The 18,440-nt window shown below is 35.8% G+C and overlaps 2 protein-coding genes across 4 annotated transcripts in view; one reads left to right on the top strand and one right to left on the bottom strand.

The window, feature by feature from the left end:
* Positions 1 to 11,020, top strand: part of ghrhrb (growth hormone releasing hormone receptor b) — a 30,905-nt gene extending 19,885 nt beyond the window's left edge. Inside the window, exons 4-13 of the mRNA XM_044128892.1 lie at positions 294 to 391; positions 1,619 to 1,716; positions 1,812 to 1,944; positions 5,054 to 5,207; positions 5,312 to 5,372; positions 6,355 to 6,424; positions 7,850 to 7,941; positions 8,036 to 8,165; positions 8,243 to 8,284; positions 8,713 to 11,020. Coding sequence (XP_043984827.1) covers positions 294 to 391; positions 1,619 to 1,716; positions 1,812 to 1,944; positions 5,054 to 5,207; positions 5,312 to 5,372; positions 6,355 to 6,424; positions 7,850 to 7,941; positions 8,036 to 8,165; positions 8,243 to 8,284; positions 8,713 to 8,907 — 1,073 coding nt within the window. The 3' untranslated portion in view covers positions 8,908 to 11,020. The remainder of the gene's footprint in view (positions 1 to 293; positions 392 to 1,618; positions 1,717 to 1,811; positions 1,945 to 5,053; positions 5,208 to 5,311; positions 5,373 to 6,354; positions 6,425 to 7,849; positions 7,942 to 8,035; positions 8,166 to 8,242; positions 8,285 to 8,712) is intronic.
* A 2,075-nt stretch (positions 11,021 to 13,095) lies between these two features.
* Positions 13,096 to 18,440, bottom strand: part of adcyap1r1b (adenylate cyclase activating polypeptide 1b (pituitary) receptor type I) — a 48,228-nt gene continuing 42,883 nt past the window's right edge. For 2 of the 3 annotated variants that reach the window (XM_044128894.1, XM_044128893.1), the window contains one exon: positions 13,096 to 17,564. In XM_044128894.1, the coding sequence (XP_043984829.1) occupies positions 17,193 to 17,564 (372 nt within the window). In that variant the 3' untranslated portion in view covers positions 13,096 to 17,192. The remainder of the gene's footprint in view (positions 17,565 to 18,440) is intronic. The other variant, XM_044128895.1, reaches the window with a different exon arrangement.

Below are 18,440 nucleotides of genomic sequence, written 5' to 3' on the forward strand. Positions count from 1 at the left end.
CACCATATTCTGAAGGTTTGCAGAGGTTACTTTTTTTAAATTGACTGCACTTAGGAGGTGATTCAGCTATTGGATTCAAATGTGTTTGATCAGGGAGATATCTAAGAGTTGCAGGACACTGGCCCTCGAGGACCAGGATTGCCCACCCCTGCTCTAGAAAGTCTATTCACCGTAGTCCATTTCCAAACTCTTCAATTGTCCTAGTTTATATCAGAGATCAGAGTTGGTTTTAAGTCCTTCCTTTGCTACACCTCCAGCACATTTCCACTCTTTTCTGTCTTTATCTTTTTTAGCTTATGTTTCAAGGAACTGCACAGAAAAGGGCTGGTCCGAACATCTGAACTACTATGAGGCCTGTGTGTTTAAAGATGTTGAAGAGCCAGAGCCAGAGGTAAGTGAGACTTTATTATTATGTTGGTGGAGTTATAATATTCATTCTGAACCTTTTTTGTTTTATTGATTGTGCTGGGCTTCTATTCTCTGGGTCATATTTTCTATAATTTCTGTTGGGCTAGGGTTTGTTTAAATATTGCCCATTTTTATTTTTACATTTATTTTCACCTTTGAGACAAAACTGTTGTGTTGCTGTGGTATAGTGAGAACTTTTGGTTGACAGCACTTTTAAAATAAGAACCTACTATTACAGATTTAATTACTAGCTATAGACTTCTGCTCTTATTATGCTCATAATTAGACAGAGTAGATGACAGATGTCTGCACCAATATGAACCCTTACAGAAAAAATAGAAAATGTTATTGTTTTTATTGCAATAAATCCCCTGCTGTCGACTTTGTTGCACTTGGACACACAGAAAAATACATTATAAGAGTTGAGAATATATTCATCTATACAGGTTAAGTTGTGTTTTAAAAGCACATGAATATTCAACTTAGGGATTTCAGATGTGCACTGTTTAAAAGCAAGATTTTGATCATGTTAGATAATTCAAAAATAACTTTCTTAGTGATATAAACCCTATAATTAACTGAATAACAAACAGATCAAGTAGGGAAAAAACAGGCTTGTGTGGAAGGGTCCACACTTTCTTTAGTGTGGACACTTCAACTGATAGTTGCTGAATCATCTGTTCATTCAACTTCATCTGTCAGCATGCATATATTCACTTGCTATCTGACCATCCTGTTTTACCAAGTTCTTCGGCTCAGTTGTAAAGGCTTCTCTTATTCACAGTCCCCACAGATTTTCTGTTCCAGCAGAGCTGAATCAAATGGCTGAATTTCCCAGGCAATTCAATTATTTGTTTCAAGTGTTTTAGAGCAGAGACACATTGCACTAACATGCAACCAGATTAGGGTTAATAGTAATGTTCTTTATTAACCCAAATATATTTGTGCTTCAAAATTGAAATCACATTAAAGATAAAAAAAATTATGTACTAAAGTTATTTTTCTTTTGCATACCCAGAACTTTTATTTGAACAGACTCTCACTCAATTTGCTTTCCTCAGAATTTCAAAAATCATTGTTGAATCTCACTAACATACCTAAGTTATTCATTCACTAGGTTTCAGCAAACTCAAAATGATTTGATGATTGAACAACTTGTTGGAAAACACTTTAATGAAATGTCCTAACTTTTTTTGTTTGTCTCTTTCAGACAACATATTTTTCCAACTTTAAACAGGTGTACACCGCTGGCTATGCTACCTCACTCATCTCACTTATATCAGCTATTTTTGTCTTCACTGTTTTTAGGTAACAATTTCAAATCTTCAGCTACCTTTATTTGTGTAGACACATACAGTGGGGAAACACAAGGTAATTCAAATATATTTGTTCTCTCTCTGCAGGAAATTTCACTGCACTAGAAACTACATCCATATTAACCTGTTCTTCTCCTTCATCCTGAGAGCCACTGCTGTCTTCATCAAAGACATGGTTCTTTTTTCTGATGCAGATCAGGATCACTGCTTCATGTCAACTGTGAGTGCCCCCGTTTTATCACCAACTCACCAGTAGAAAAAGCATAAATTGTTGTACATCTAACATCTGAAAATGCTTCTGAACCTCCTCTGAGCATCTTGGACAGGTTTACACAAATTGTTTTCTTGAAAAGAAAGAAATAGAAGGATAAAAATACAGGGAATGTCTCAGAGCATTAATGATGAGGTTTTCACTTCCTGCTTTACTGCTGATACAGCTGCTGTGAGAGGTGTGAGTGTCCCTATTATTTGTTTGTGAGGCCTCAGCATAAGCACATTCTGTGACTCATTTTGATATAAAGTCAGGCTGAAATAGGAAGGGTAAGAGTACTACAGTTTTCCTCTGCAGTACTAACAAAACGTGTACCACGATTGACATCTTTCCAAGTCTGAATATGAATGGAAATACAAATAAGATGTAAGTTAAACGCAGGTGTTTTTGGATTTTATACGCCAATGTATAGAAGATGATAATTTTACTTTCTTAAATTTAGTTAATCAAACTATTAAAATGGAATAACACATTTTCGACAATAACATTTGTATTTTTAAATTATATACTGAGAATTAATGGATTATAAACATAGATGGTGCTGTACAAATGCCAAGGATGGCTGCTGTCATTATCATACTCTTCTAAATTAGAAAGAAAAAAAAAAGTTTGAAGCTTACTGTTAGAGAACCATTCCAAAGACTGGCATATTGTTACCTCTAAATAACAACCATTAGATACTATTTACAAGCCAACTGATTGTATGGGAAGCCACCTAAATAACAGCATTTTTGTGTGACAATCACAAAGGTAGACATACAAAGTTGGACCAAAATTTTTGTTGTCAAAAATACATACATACATATATATGTATGGTAAATCAAATTCATGTGGGTTCGATGTGAATCAGCACTTATTATCACTCTAGTGCTTGTCTTCAGTTCAAATTCATAAAACAAAAATTACCTTATCCAATAATACTAATTGAATTTAGTCATTAGGACGGAATGTTTAGTTCAAAACTAACTTTATTAATAGTTGTAAAGAAAAAGCTGTTAAGAAATGTTAAAGTATGAGTTTTGATGGATCTGTTTTTCCCAAAGGCACCAATTCATCCAGGTGGTGGGCAGGATAGAGGGAGTCTGTCAGAATATTGTATGTTCTCTACAGGCAACATCAGTTGATGAATTGTCCAGAGTAGGTAGCTGTTGGTCGATGATGTTCCTGGCAGTATTTATAAATCACTGTAGAGAATTCTATTTTTCTACAGAGCCATACCACACCGAGATGCTGTGAGAGAAGGAGTTATAGAAGGATGTTCTGAGATGTTGTAACAGGTTTATTATCCTGAGTTTTCTAAGAAAATACAGCCACTGCTGTGCATTCTCAGCCAGGACTGTGGTATTTATTTGTCCATAACAAATCAGTAGCCACATGGCCTCCAGCTTAACATGGATGTTCTACTTCTCTGTACCCATCTTAAAGAACAAGCTGGATTTATTTATAATCTCAATTCAGACAGTGACCTCTGGGCACTTCTTAATATACAGGATCTACACCAAATAATTTATCATATACTTTATTGCCATATTCATTCACTAAGGAATCTTTCATGTCCACCTTGAGATTAAGTTTTTTATGACTGCTGCTTAGTTCTGACCCTTCAGCATCATGGGCCAGTGGCTGCAGCAGTTGTTGCCGTCAAGTAAACACAGTCTTTTAGATGCTGGCACAGTGGTCGTTTTAAATATAAAGCAGGAAAACAGGCAAGCTGTCGATAACACAACTGGAGCAAACCACAGAGAAATCATGCCATTACCATGACAACTACACTGCTGTGAAAAAGTGTTTTTCCTCTTACAGATTTCTTCAATTTTGGCCTTTTTTCACCCTGAAATGTTTTAGAACATAAAACTAAATTTTAATATTGGATACAATTGACTTGCGTAAATAAAATAAACAGTTTTCAAAGTTATTCAAACCAACCTGGCCCTCTGGAATAAAGTAAATGTCCCTTAAACGTAATAACTAGTTGCACGATCTGAACAGTAACAACTCTCATCAAAAGTTTGTAATAACGGTTAGGTCAACATCATCAATTATGGCAAGCTTCTCAGGTCTTGAGGAAGCGAAGCAGTTCCAAAGCGTCAAATTAGACTGTCAGTATGATGGTCTGATTTGGAAATGTGCTAATTTTGGAACAAATGTGACATCATGCACAATTTCCAAAATTGTTCCACTTTTGTCTCATCATTCCCAAAACTCTCATCATCATAAACTTTATGATGATGATAATTATAAAGAATGTCTTGTCAAATGTGAGATTGGTCTTTATGTGCTTTGGGGTTCCTTGGATCTCTGCCATAGATGCCAATTTACCCACGTTGGTATATATAAACCTCAAATCACAGAAAAAGGCAAAGGTCTGCAGTATATCAGAGCTGTCATCTAAACTCCAAGAACACATTGAAAAGATGGACCCAAGGGATGTAATGCTCAGTGAAAATCTCAGACAATAGAAGAGAAGGATCTGAAGGAATCATGATGGGAGGAAAAGAACATGCATTGGATGTACCACCAACAGTTAGCTGAAGTGGCTGATATGACCAAATCCTACCAATGGCTGGAGAGGACTGTACAGCACAGAAGGTAATGTCCTGGCAGCACATGAGCAGCCCTTGATCACCAGAGCATTAAAGGCACAGATGTACCACACGAGGCGAGGCCCCAGCTGCAACAGGGAGTAAGATACCAACAGGAAAGGAATACATGGAACACCATAACCAAGGGGATGATATACAGAAACATCTGTACAGATTAAAAGGTGGTAACCCTAGGATTATCTGTCTGTCTATTTATCTGCAAATAAAAAAAACTTTTAAATTTGCAAATGTTTCAGTTTCTCTTCAGTAAAAAATGTTAATGCCTCAAACTGAATAATTTCTGTCACTCAAAGTTTCAGGTATGTAAAGAAAATGAAAAATAAATAAATCATTTCCATTCTCAACAAGAACAAAAACTCCATGAACAACGTTGTTATAAACTTTGGTACTGTAACCTGCCAGGTTAAGTGGTCTTGACAATCTTGTCTGATGTTTGTCTTTGCCTTGTCCGGCAGACAGCCTGCAAGTCCGCTGTGGCCTTTTTCCAGTTTAGTATCCTGGCCAACTACTTCTGGCTACTGGTGGAGGGAATGTATCTACAGACGCTGCTAGCACTCACCTTCGTCTTTCAAAAGAAATACTTCTGGTGGTATATACTAATTGGTTGGGGTGGGTTTTTCTGGTACTTTCTCAAAGTTTCTTGTTAGAGCGGTAACAAGTTTCTTTTGCGTAATGATTTGGTTTCTGTGTTTTGTTTTGTTTTTTTCCCCCAGGTATACCAACGATAATCATTGCAACCTGGATTCTCAGTAGAAACTTCTACAATAATAAGGGGTGAGCAAATGCTGTGGCTGCTGGTGAAAATCAGATTTGTTTTTTCTTGTAAGAATAAGCAGACACATATTTTATTTAAACAACAATGCTCTCACCTATATGCTTCATGTTAAAAGGGACACAAACAGATTTAACTAAGTGGGGGCTGGAACAAATATTTTTTTTTTAATTTCAAATTTATTCCATTTTTCAAGACTTCCTGCTTAGAGTTGTAATCTAGCATGTCAAGCCAGTTTTCTAATTATGGTTTCAGTTTGAGAAGAAATAAAACTCCCTGTCCAGAATTTATGGAAAATGTATTTGTTGACGGGCTAGCAGTTAAAGAAGTTTAGATGCTTTATAAGGAAGCATTATTATTCTTTATTCTTTATTGCAGAATAAAAAGCAATGTGCTTGGATACAAGTGAAGATGGAGCTCATAAAAGCTGCTTGAACATAGAGTAATTTCTAAGTAAATGAAAACTAGTTTGGAGAGATGACAATCAGAAGTATTACCTTTATTTCTGATTTGCAGTGATTATAAAGCTTGGAGGTATTTATATCTATGTCATCCCTTTCAGATCACTCTTGAAAAGTAGCACCTGGTAGCAGTGTTAAAAATAGATATTTTAAATCGTATTCCAAGGGAGTGATTATTAGGTTCACCTATATTTTAAAACATAGTTGATATTTTAAGTAGCTTTATCATTTGTATGGTTAGCATGCCAAACAATATTCTGCATTGATCTGTCACCAAAAACTTATTTTTCCAGATGGACTCAGCCAATAAACAGGCAATTCTGCGAAGATGTTAAATCTAATATGATATGGTCCCTTTAGAAAATTGGTAAAATTACGATGGGAAGGTGTTTCAGAGAAAGATTTACAGTTTAATTACTAACATTCTGGCTCGAGAAAATGTTGCATATTTCATGATGAGACTTAAAAGTGTGTGGCCTCATATTGCTCAGTTTATTGCAAATCTGGCTTTTATGCCTCCCAGGTGCTGGGATGACACAGATGTGGCCTTCATCTGGTGGATCATTAAGGGTCCAATAACTGCCTCCCTACTGGTGAGTACACTGCAGATAAAGTGGGAGCTCTTGACGGATCAAAAGTATAGGATCTGTGCTGACGTTTGACTCTTATCTTGTTTTTATCTGATTGGCAATAATCCGTAGTTACAAGAAAGCAACTTATTGTTTGAGGCTTGATCATATGATAGACAAAAATAACTGAATATGTTTACACGTCTTTCTATTTGTTTTAAAAAGTGTTGGTTGTTGGTGGGATTTGACGTATAAGTAGATCCTAAAAACGATCAAATTGTTAAATTAATCACAATACAAACACACAACAAATTTCACATTTTCTTTAGTTGTTATAGATTATATTTGAATGGAACTGCTGTGTGTGTGAAACAACACCTTTGCTGTTATAAAGGAAATAAAAGGAAGAGTTGAAGCCAAGTGCGTTAAAATAAAGTATTTGGTTCATTGATTATCGCCTGTGGGATCAGCTCTTTGTTAGCACAATGCCAGGGTGGAAAGGCATCAACAATCTGTAGAAAAGCAAACAATACTCCCAGTCAATCTGGGAAGAGTTGCAAGGTCATTTTCAAACTATTTAAAGCCAATTATTCTACAATGAGAACATTTTTTTTTTATAAGTGGAAAACATTTAAGGCAGTGTCCAGCATTTCCGAGAATGTAGCACATTCCTCCCTGGGTCACTTTGGGTATTTCTCAGTGAAAGAACAAATCCCAAGAGCTCCATCTCAGACTCCACAGACCTTATCCATGTATCATATTTTACATGGATAGTTACTATGAGAAAGCTTTTTTTATTTTTTATTTTTTTAAGAAAGAATGCTAGGACTACTTAGGTGTGCAAAGCTCCATGTGAACAAAGCTTGCTTGTCTTAATGACGGATAAGACCAAAACAAAGATTTTTGGTCAATTTGCAAAGCGCCATGTTTTTAAAAAACAAACATTGTAACTGTTGAGCATAGTGAAGGAAAGTTGATGAATTAGATTTGCTTTCCCAAGACAAAACCTGATCACCTCACAGTCATTGCGTTGACCATAAAGTCCTCTTTATGATTATGTTTTATATAGTCAAATGGCCCAGTCAAAGTTCATATCCTAACCTGTTTGAAATGATGTGATGCAACCATAAAGAGGGGTTATTACGTAGTTTTCAGCCACTTAATGCCATTTTATATCGCAATCAAGTAATTATGTTATCTTAAGTTGTACAAATGCTGTATATATCAAACCTAAAATAACTTGGAATCCTAAAAATTGGCCTCTGTCTCTTTACAAAGCTCCTACTCTTTCCAACGCTCCGCCTTTAGTACGTCATCACAACAATGGACTGAGAAGTGAGATGTGAAGCTCACCAGACATGCAGCTCCACCAAGTGTTTGTTAATTGCTGCTAGAGGAGTTGAGGACCAAAATATTAAATAAACAATGTAACGTTTTTCTTCTATGTAGGTGAACTTCATCATCTTTCTAAACGTGATCCGTATTCTGGTTCAGAAGCTGACGTCTCCTGGAGTTGGTGGCAACAATACAAGTCACTTTAAGTGAGAGAGCATAAATACTTCTGTATGAGCATCCATGCTGATACATGGCTGTAGACCCATGTAATCATTATGTCTCTGCTGTTTGTTTTTCCAGGCGATTGGCCAAATCCACACTGCTGCTCATCCCACTTTTTGGGATGCATTATATGGTGTTCGCCTTCCTACCGGAAAATACAGGAGCAGAAGCTCGGATCATCATCGAGGTTGGCATGGGATCCTTCCAGGTACGACTAGAAACACATTTTTACAAATAAAGCAATATAAAGTTTCACAACTTTTATCACATGTTCATCTTTTAAAGGGATTTGTTGTAGCCTTGCTGTACTGTTTCCTAAATGGAGAGGTGAGTACATGTTATGCATTGATCTGTCCATTCAGAGAACTGAATCTCACATAGTCTATAACTACAGATAAATGTTGAAAATATTTTATGATGTCAGGACAAGTTTGATTATGCCATTGAATAGGTCATTACCACCACCTGGTGGATAAAATTGTTGATTTGCCTGGTATCTTTCTTCCTTTATTTAGCTTCGTACGTATAAATATTTAAATGATCTCTTTGTTCTTTATGTTTCCCTTCCCAGTTTTCAAATTGCCTTACAATCTTTCAAAACAGATTTCTCTAGCTTTTGTCAATGTATTTCAGAATATAAACAATATAATGTCTGAGCAAATTTTTGTGTAATCACTGGACACATAACAAAAATAAGCTAAAACAAGAAACCTTAAGTGCTGAACCTTTTCATCAAAGCTGTATTTGATTTTTAGGTGCAGGCTGAACTGAAGAAGCGATTTTGGAAGTGGCAGACTGAGAGTTACCTGAGCTACAGTAAACGACGGCGTACGCTGTTCAACGAAAGCAGCATGGTCACACAGATATCTGTTCTGGACAAATCCAGTCCCAAAGAGCAGCAGAGCTCCGAATCACAAGCCCTTACACTCAATAACGTGTCTGCAGTCTGAAAACCATGAGACGGGTCCCGCAGATGAGTTGTTGTTTTTTGTATTGCACAGCTCATGCTGTGCACAGACTACACCTCAGAGCCTGGTTGTTGGCGGGACTGTTTATCTTGAACTGTGAGACCTCTGAACTTGCTGTGCAAGAAGTCAGCATCATCCCACACACATTTACAGCATATTCAGATTTCCCCCCAGACACCAGAGTTTACAGTGTTGCTGGAAAACTACGTCATTTGCTTTGGGGCAACTCCTCCACATTTTTCTTTCCAAACACTGAATTCTTTCTGCTATGTAAAGAAGAAATAATAAAAAAATCAAAAGGTGAACTGGAGCCTTGTTCAAAAGTGAAGTAAATCAAGGTGGAACATAAATGAAAAGAAGTACATTCTCATTCAACACAGTCCCAAAACTTTGGTTCACCAGTCGTATTATAAAGTTAAATTAGAATATTTTCACACTTGCAAGCAACTCAACTAAAAGCAACAAAATACACTACATCAGAAAACAAAAGATTTTGTACAGTGAACCAAGAGAGTTTTTGTTATGTCAAACGTTCACATTTTCCCAACAGACACAAATGCCACACTGGCAAACTAAAATGGCTTTGTGGTACTATAAGTACAAAATACTTGATAAAAGATTAAGGTGTAAATTTTCTTTCTCAGTCAATGCTGAACCTGCAACCGCAATACTAACCTGAACCCTGAACATAAGTAGCCATTTCTTTTGCCTGTATTCTGTTTCATTATGTGTAATAATTTAAATCTGGCCGATACCTTTATGAGGAACTCTTGGGTGCAGTGAGAGGAAATCATACCTGTACACAAAGATGATCAATTCTTTTCATCAGTTGCTACTCTGACATAAAATTATATGACTAACAAATGAGATACTGTTCCTTTTCAGTAGGTAAAGCATATTTTACGTTTAAACTTTTAGCCTGTAGCTGAATAACTGAAGGTTTCCTACAATCCCTTAGATGTAGTGTAATATAAACACCCAATTTCACAACAATTCTGCCGGCTCTCAGGAAGAATTCAGATTCAAACATATTTATAAGCTTTTCTCAATCTTAATGTTTTACTTTTGAAGTCAAGGAATCCAAGGGGTTCCATGTTTGTTTTCATCAGCTTCATAGCTTAGCCATCTTTTTCTTTGGACCTATGACATTAGATTGCAAAAAGAGATATAACTAGAAGCCTCTTTTTCAAGGATGTCAACAATTTGTGTGTTACCAGCCTGGCACGACCATGAAGAAGATATACTCCAGCCACGAGGCCACTATAAAATTCCTTGATGACCATTGCACATAGATACTCTATCATTTTTTGCTACCAGGATCCACCCATACTCCAACAAATTTTATCAGAACCGACAAAGGCTGAAAAAGGTTTGCAGGGTTCCATACCACACCTTATCAGCTCAACACCATCCGTTAATCCACTCATGTGCATTGTCCTTCATACTCTAATATCCATAGATGTACTTTTCATGAAGACCTTCCTGTAATTACTTCGAGAAACTATCAACCCAATAGTTACCTGGTATTACTGCTTATTTGTCACCAGTTTCTTTACATTTGTCCAACGATCCATATAAAAAAAAAAATAAAAAAAAAAGCTTTGATACTTGTGATTTTGAAAGATCCTCCGTTTCCTTTTTTCTTTAAACTTTGGTCATTCCTGTGTTACATTTAGGAGATGAAAATCCATAACGCCATCTGTGGCTATGTCTGCAACATGTTGCACAGTGCATTAGCGCACATCTGGAGCACTAGACTGTAAAAGCCTTTCGATTTGTTTTTGTGAATGAACAGTGTCTTGTGACTGTTGCAGTTGACTCAAATGATTTATACACTGACCATAATGAATTTGTTAAATTTGTTTGGCTATGGAATCCTTACGGTATCAAGTTGGTGTTTGCAGGCAATATATATATTTTATTTTTTTTTCTGTAGGGCATTTAATGACACAGTTCTTTTGTAAAACCATATAAGAAGACCACATTTTAGGCATAAATTAGGTTGTTGTCTTTATACTGACTGAATAGGCTGCTTTGACACTACTAATGTATCAATGTAGTTTTTTCTCCTTTGTGACACTGTAGGTAATTTGCACAAATGTACAACATTGTGTATATATATATATACATTTATATATATATATATATATATATATATATATATATATATATATATATATATATATATATATATATATATATATATATATATATATATATATATATATATATATATATATATATATATATATATATATATACATATATATACACATATATACATACAATGCCTGGCCAGAAAAAAGTTGCCACCAAAACAAAAAGTGGTCACAGAATACCATGACTTTGACTTTAGCACACATTTGTAGTTGCATTGGTTTTATAATCTTCTGCAATGTCACAAGATTTATTTCCATCTAGTGTTGAATTACTTTTTCACCAAGATCTTAAATTGATGATGACAACTGTGCAAAGCCTCCTCCAGAACATTGCTTAGATTTTCTGTGGGATTAAGCGCTGGACTCTCATGCTCCCTGAACGACTCGTTCACAATTTGAGCCCATTGAAGCTTGGCATTGTCATCTTCGAATATCTATTGATGGAATACAATGATTATTCAGTATATTCAGGTAGACAGCTGACCTCATAATGTTGCTGAACATAAACCTGAGCAACTACAGCTGCCACCACAACTTGTACAGTAGACGCTAGGCATGATGGGTGTGTCCCTTCATCTGGCTCTTTTCTTACCCTGATGTGCCAGTCACTCTGAGAGGAAGTAAATCTGGACTCATCAGATCACATGACCTCCTTTCATCGCTCCAGAGTCCAATCTATATGCTCCCTTACAAATTGTAGCCTTTTTCTCCAGTTAGGCTCACTAATTAATTGTTTTCTTATGGCTACACAACAACTGTTTAGCCACAATTGGCTGAAATCGCTTCACATAATGCATGTGGAACCACTTTTAATTTCATTATTAAACATAGCAGACATCTTCCATTTATCTTCCATTTATTTCACCAAACACTTCGGTGATCACAAATTATGGTCATTCACAGGTTTTTCCCAAGCATTTTTCTCAAGACAGGTTTAATAGTTTTTGCAATCTCAGTAAATTTTCTCTCTTCCTGATGCCAATGCATTCTTAAACAGAGTAACATCTTTCCCACGACCACAGGATTTGTTGCTCAACATGTTCAGTTATATTCAGGTGGCAACTCTTATTTTCACCAGGCAATGTATACATATAATGTGTTTATATAGGTGTATATTTAACTGTTTGTATGACGGAGATATAGGCCTCTGCTACTGACCAATTCCGTGCCTTTTTCCACACCGTTTTTCACAGTGTTTATCATCAGCGCAGGTGGGTTACATTTATTGATTTTGCGCAACTGTATCTTGTACATCATAGACATATTTTTATGCTGAACAAATTTGCCTCTGTGTTCTTTTGTAATTTTAGAAAGGGTGATTTAGTGTGATTAATATGAAGTTAAGTTGCCCACGTCGAGTGTGCATACTCTTCTCTTACCGTATGATCATAAACTGAGTACATATGTAATAATTCACTGCTCAAATGTCAGGAAGTATTGAGCCTTGGTAAACTAATTTATGGACTTTTACTTAATTTGTCATGTTACAGCCAGAAACTTACTATATTTCATAAGCTTTTGTGTGGTGGACCAATACAAGGGATTGCATAATTGTGAAGGGAAAATGACACATGGTTTTTAAAAGTGTTTTTTACAAATAAAATGCTAAAAATGTGGGATGAGTTTCTCTTCTGTCTCTTTATACACCTAAATATAATTCAGTGAAGCCATTCATCTTGAGAAATCATCTAATTAGTAAAGAATCCAAAATGTAATTTATTTAGTTTATCTTTACAATTCTGAATGCAATACAAAAATAATTTTTAAGGTGTCACTTATCTGTTTGGGAAAACAGATAAAAAATAGATTTTTGTCACTTAAAAAAAAAAAAAGAGTAGATTTTAAAGTATAAACATAGATCTGGTGCATGACACTAATCTATACACTGGCATGAAGTCCTAATCAAATACATCAAAGTTTATGGTTACAAAGTGATAAAAAAATTAAACCAGTAAAGAAAATTTACTGGTGTGAACATTTTGGGACAGCATGAAAAATTTGTGCCAACAAGTGAGCCAACAAGTTAAACATTTATTTTTATACACTTTTTTTCATAATATACAAAAACACTTGATATTCACAAAAAAAATGATACAATAAAAACAATTGAAAAGGAGCAATTAAAAGAAGCTCACATTATACATTCAGCAACCTAGAAACAAAATGCTGAGCCCAATGTCATTATTTCAGCAGATTCAAGCAATATAGTTAAGCATATCATTTTAAAACAACCACTATTAAAAAAAATATAAAAAACCTGGCCATGCTTCACAGTAAAAACGAAAAGTCTTGCAGCTTTTATGGCACTGTACTTTCCCTCATGTCTGTTAACATTCAAAGGAAAAGATTTTTACAGAGTGAGAACTAAGATCCACAAAACAGTTCACAGTTAACCCCGCAAAACACACCTTTTAGCTTATTTGCTGCCTCATGCAGTCATTATAGTAGTTTCAGCACAAGAGAATATCCTCTCTTATAACCTTGTCTCACGAAAATGCATGCATCGGCCTTTCAGAGTACAGGGGAATTACGTGAGGCTTTATTTAATATCCCTATTTAAGAAAATATTAAAAACATGAGAACAATCAGCATAAAATCTTTAGATGGCAGCTATTCACATAAAACTCCATTTACATTTACAAAGTACAACATTTGCAGCTTGTTTCTGTTTTGCACATTTAAACTGCAGTTTAAGTCACAACTGTTGGCTACAGAAGACTTCACCTAACTACTTCATACTTCAGAACAAGTTCAAATAATAGATGCAGTATAATAATAGCAACTCCTTTGTCTGACATCAACATAGTACTGGCAATATAAGGCTCCAACTCCTTTATTCAACAACCAAAGAAAATAAAGCAGTTGAGATTGTCTTTAATGTCTGTGATGGATGCCTAAATGAGCCAGAGCAGAGATGATGTGTGATTGTCCAGCCCTTTCCCCAGATTGAACAGGGCCCTCTTATGGCTGCAGCTGGATCTGCGCTGCTATTACTGCAGCTCAGGGTGAACGCACAGCACAGCACAGCACAGCAGGACGGCACAGTTTCTGATCAGCCCTTCCCTCAATGCATGGGTGAGATGTGTGTGGGAATTACACTAATATGTGCTCGAAGTTTCTGTGTAAGAAGGAATGGTTAAGAGATGCAATGAAGCTTAAATACATCAATTTTGGTCCATTTTGTCATTTTTTTAGGCTCCAAAGGAAAATACCGTTCAGTCTGAAAATGAACCAAATTATGTATAATGAATACATAAAACAATACAATCCTGTCATTATCTGGCATAAATAAATAATCAGTATTTAATCAAAATGTCACAATCTACATATTTTTAAAAATATCTGGAGTCCATTACAGCTCCTGAAAAGCATAAAACTTCACTGAATTGTATACATATGATGTAGGGAACAGTGCGATTGTGTAATTGTAAGACAAAACACGGTTTCAGTGAAAACAATTAAATAGTCATATTTTTAACTCGTCCTTGAAAATGATTAAAGTACTCTCAGGGCTTCCATGCTTTAAGTACAAGATTTTTACCACAAGCAAGGAAAAACTGTGCATTAACCTCTTGTTTTTACTTTGCATTTTTGTTTTTAAAAGCTAATAAAACTCTATTAAACAGAAGTCAGAATACTGGTTTTGTGCTTGAAGGCACTTCTGGAGACACAAAGCAGTGTGGAGCATTGAGATGCAGAGGACAGACGGACACATCTGCAAAAATAACCTCTCCAAAACAAACTCAGTGTGTAATCAAATAAGTCATATTTGGAATGAGAGGATTATACCACATTAACACAAAAATCTTCTTCTGGCATCACTGTAAAATTAAAGTACACCCTCTTTCATTTTGGAGAGTTTTATGTATCAGGCAACAATAAACATTAACTTTTTTTAACCAGGTAATAAAAATTATTTTTGATCCAACATCAGGCATCCAGAACACAACAGATTTACCTTATAGTTATTTCTCAAAGATGGAAAAGTCAAGTAGACTCTTTTAGATTGACTATGACAAAAGTTGGAATGTCAAAGCCAGGTTCTGCTTATTAAAGGATCTGATCAAATAAACAAGTGTGGCCACCTCTTTGAAGGTAGGATCTTTTCAGTTTGCTGGTGAACATTTAACAGATGAAAAGTCATCAGCAATAATCTTGGAAAAACAATTGTTGTGGTCCAACCATCTGGAATAGACTGATAGGGTCATTTACAAAGTGATCAGATTAAAAGATTGAATAGATGTGGCTTATGTGAAGTGAGTTCAAGGAAAAAACATGGCGAGTCAACTTAGTTTTGCAGAGCTGCAGATGAACTGTCCCATACAGTAATGGAGGTATAAAGTTTTAAAGGACGATGATAAACACAGCAGCCAATCTACAATGATTGAAAAAGCAAAAAAATAAAATAAAATGAAGATGTTTAATGTTCAAAGTCTAGACATCAATCTGATTGAAAGTCTGTGCAAAAACAAACATCTGCAAATGTTCATGGATCTATGAATGGTTGAAAAGAAAAAAAGAAAAAATCTGAACTGTGTGAAAGGCTGATCCAGTCGGACAACAAGAAAATGACTATTGAGAGCTTCTGCTACTAAAATCTGTCCCACAAGTAGATGATTTACAGTATGAGGTGAATTTAGATTTTCATACACAGCATCTTCATTTTTGCTTCATCTTCATTTCCTAAGTACTGTCTGGACTTTTCTGACACTTGAAGGTAGATCTAAATTATTTTACAACCTGGTAAAAGCCTGATCATTTTATCCTTGTGATATGTAAACAGTTAAAACAGGGTGTACATTTTTGTAAAAATATAATCCTTCCTCTTGGGTTCTCAAGCAACAAGACACCAAATACCTCAAGAAACAGAAACTGGAACGTGATTGAGGTTTCTGAGGATGTAGACCTTTCATTGAAGACCTTTACATTATCTCTGCTAAAGAGACAGTAGATGTGACAGAATAATTAACATTACAATGCTCTGTCTCCACAGCATCCCATTCAACACTAAAATAAACCTTGCATCCAGTTAAAGCACTGACTTCTCAGAAAGAAGAGAGAGAGAAAGACAAAGACAACTGCATAACAACAGTCACTTCTACTTCATGCAAGTAAATGAACTCACAATGTTTTCATTGACATTTTTTGTACTGGTGGCTGTCCACTAAGCAGCGCTGAAGTTTTCAAAAGAGGTGTTTGTGGTCGTATTAGACAAACCTCAGCACGTCTCAAACATTAAAGTTAGAATCCAAACCCTGCGTCTGTTTTGGCTTTTCACATAACGGTAGAAAACATTTCTTTCATTTATTTTTCTTCCTGACATTCTTTTGTCTGCTTGGATTCATCACACATGTTTGCTATAGAGCAGTCACAGCTTGACAGTAGGTAATAATATTAATAAATCAGTTGTAGTCACTTTATATTATATTGGCTGCAGATGTTTGTCTAAATAATTTTGTTGTAGGTAAAACCAGACACAAACACCAGCAGGTACTCTCTGGTTCTTCGTCCTTTAAAAGGTCACTACATGAATTTAGTCTTGCAGCTTTAAGTTGCTTTAGACACCAGTGTTGGAAATCAGTGCAAGGCAGGCAGATTTATCCTGAATGTCAGCAAGGAATTTGGAGTAAGCTCTTTAAGCCACAGTTACATTTCGCTTGATGCAACACAAATTATTGTTTTTACTCTCCACTAACGTTTCAGTCATCTTTGCGACAGGATTAATCCGATTCAAAATATACAAGATATGATGACAGTCACCACAACAGCTCCTGCAAAGCCACTGAAGCTGTCACACAAGTATTTTTTGCAGAGTAAATAAAACCCAGTGTAAAATAAAAAGCAATCTCTCACTCTTCTAATGTATTTACAGCTCTATGATTAGTGTCATTTTGCAGCTACGAGCTAAATAGGAATGCTGAGAAACATTTGGACGGAATCAACAGTTTGAGGACGTCCCTAATTAACGGACTGGTCCCGTCACGTTGCTCAGCAGCACCAGACAACTTTTAAAACTATCACAACATGTAGAGACAGATGGCGATACTTCTTAATGTTTCATCCAGGAGACAGCAGAGTGCAGTGAGTCCCTATTTGGCACATTCAGGTTCACACAAGAGGCTGTTTGGGGTCGCTGGAGTTCAGCTGTGTCTCCATGGTGGATTCTTCAAGGTCCGTGTTGAAGAACGGGTCGGTGAGGTTGGTCATTGGGACGATGGTGGGCGGGTTGGGGTTGGCGTTGGCGGCAGGTCCGGTAGAGACATCCCCACAGGGGCCACTCAGGTGGCCGGGGTCTCGGCCTGCAGGCTGGACATTCGGATCTGCGAGCTGCTCTTGCTGAGGATGGACAGCTGCGTCCCCCCGTTCACCCCACTGCTCGCCAGCGAAGGATGCCGGTGCTTCAGGTCCACAGCAAAGTACCTGTTCACCGTCCAGCTGCGCCATTTCCTCTTGATCTCCGATTGCACCTTGAGGGATATACTTCACAAGGTCATTATTAATGGACCGCGCTGGATAGAGACGAGCTCGCTGCCCTTCATTCTCTACAACTGACCTGAAGTAATCTGTGCTGAATCAAAATCAGCTGGAAAAAAAGCTCCAAAAGCATCCGCATGTCAAACGGATAAACTACAAACATAAAGACTAAAGGAAAACACAGGATAAAGCAAATAATTTCTACCAAAAGATTAGGAGATAAAATACATTAACAAGATATTTTCCTTAATATTTTCTTAATGAGTCACCAGGTGCAGTATGCTACATTAACAAAATTTGCATTTTAAAAACTTAACTATGAAAAAGCATGTAATGAATTATTGCAATTATTTATTAACAAAAAATCTGACTAATAGGAAATTAAAAATCAAGAATAAATACAGATATTTAAAAACTGCAACGAGAAAACAAAACATTTTGAGTGAATTTTGATCTAGAAAATATGGCATTACTTAATATTTCATTTACAATATATGACTTTAGGATTTCACTGTTAGAAGTTTGACTAGTTTTTGTTATTTTTATTTCATATACAAATTTAATTAATCAACTGAGATATTTTTTTTATTTTATGTTGTTTGTTTAAAGGTTTTTGATAATTTTTTAAATTATAAAATTTTTTGTATTTTCTACATTTTAGAAATCAATTTCTCTGTATTGTTTTCTTTCTCTCCATCATTATCTATTACTTTCATAGAAATATTTTCTTATCCATCATACTTCTGTGTTACAAATATTATTACTCATCAGTTTATTTACTTCACAATTTTTTTTTATTTCATTTCGACAGTCTTTTTATTTTTACACGCACATGGAAAAAACCCACCAATTTAAATTAATGGGTAAATTGTTATTATTGAC

This window comes from Gambusia affinis, linkage group LG10 (genome assembly GCF_019740435.1).
Source record: "Gambusia affinis linkage group LG10, SWU_Gaff_1.0, whole genome shotgun sequence".
Taxonomy (NCBI): Eukaryota; Metazoa; Chordata; class Actinopteri; order Cyprinodontiformes; family Poeciliidae; genus Gambusia; species Gambusia affinis.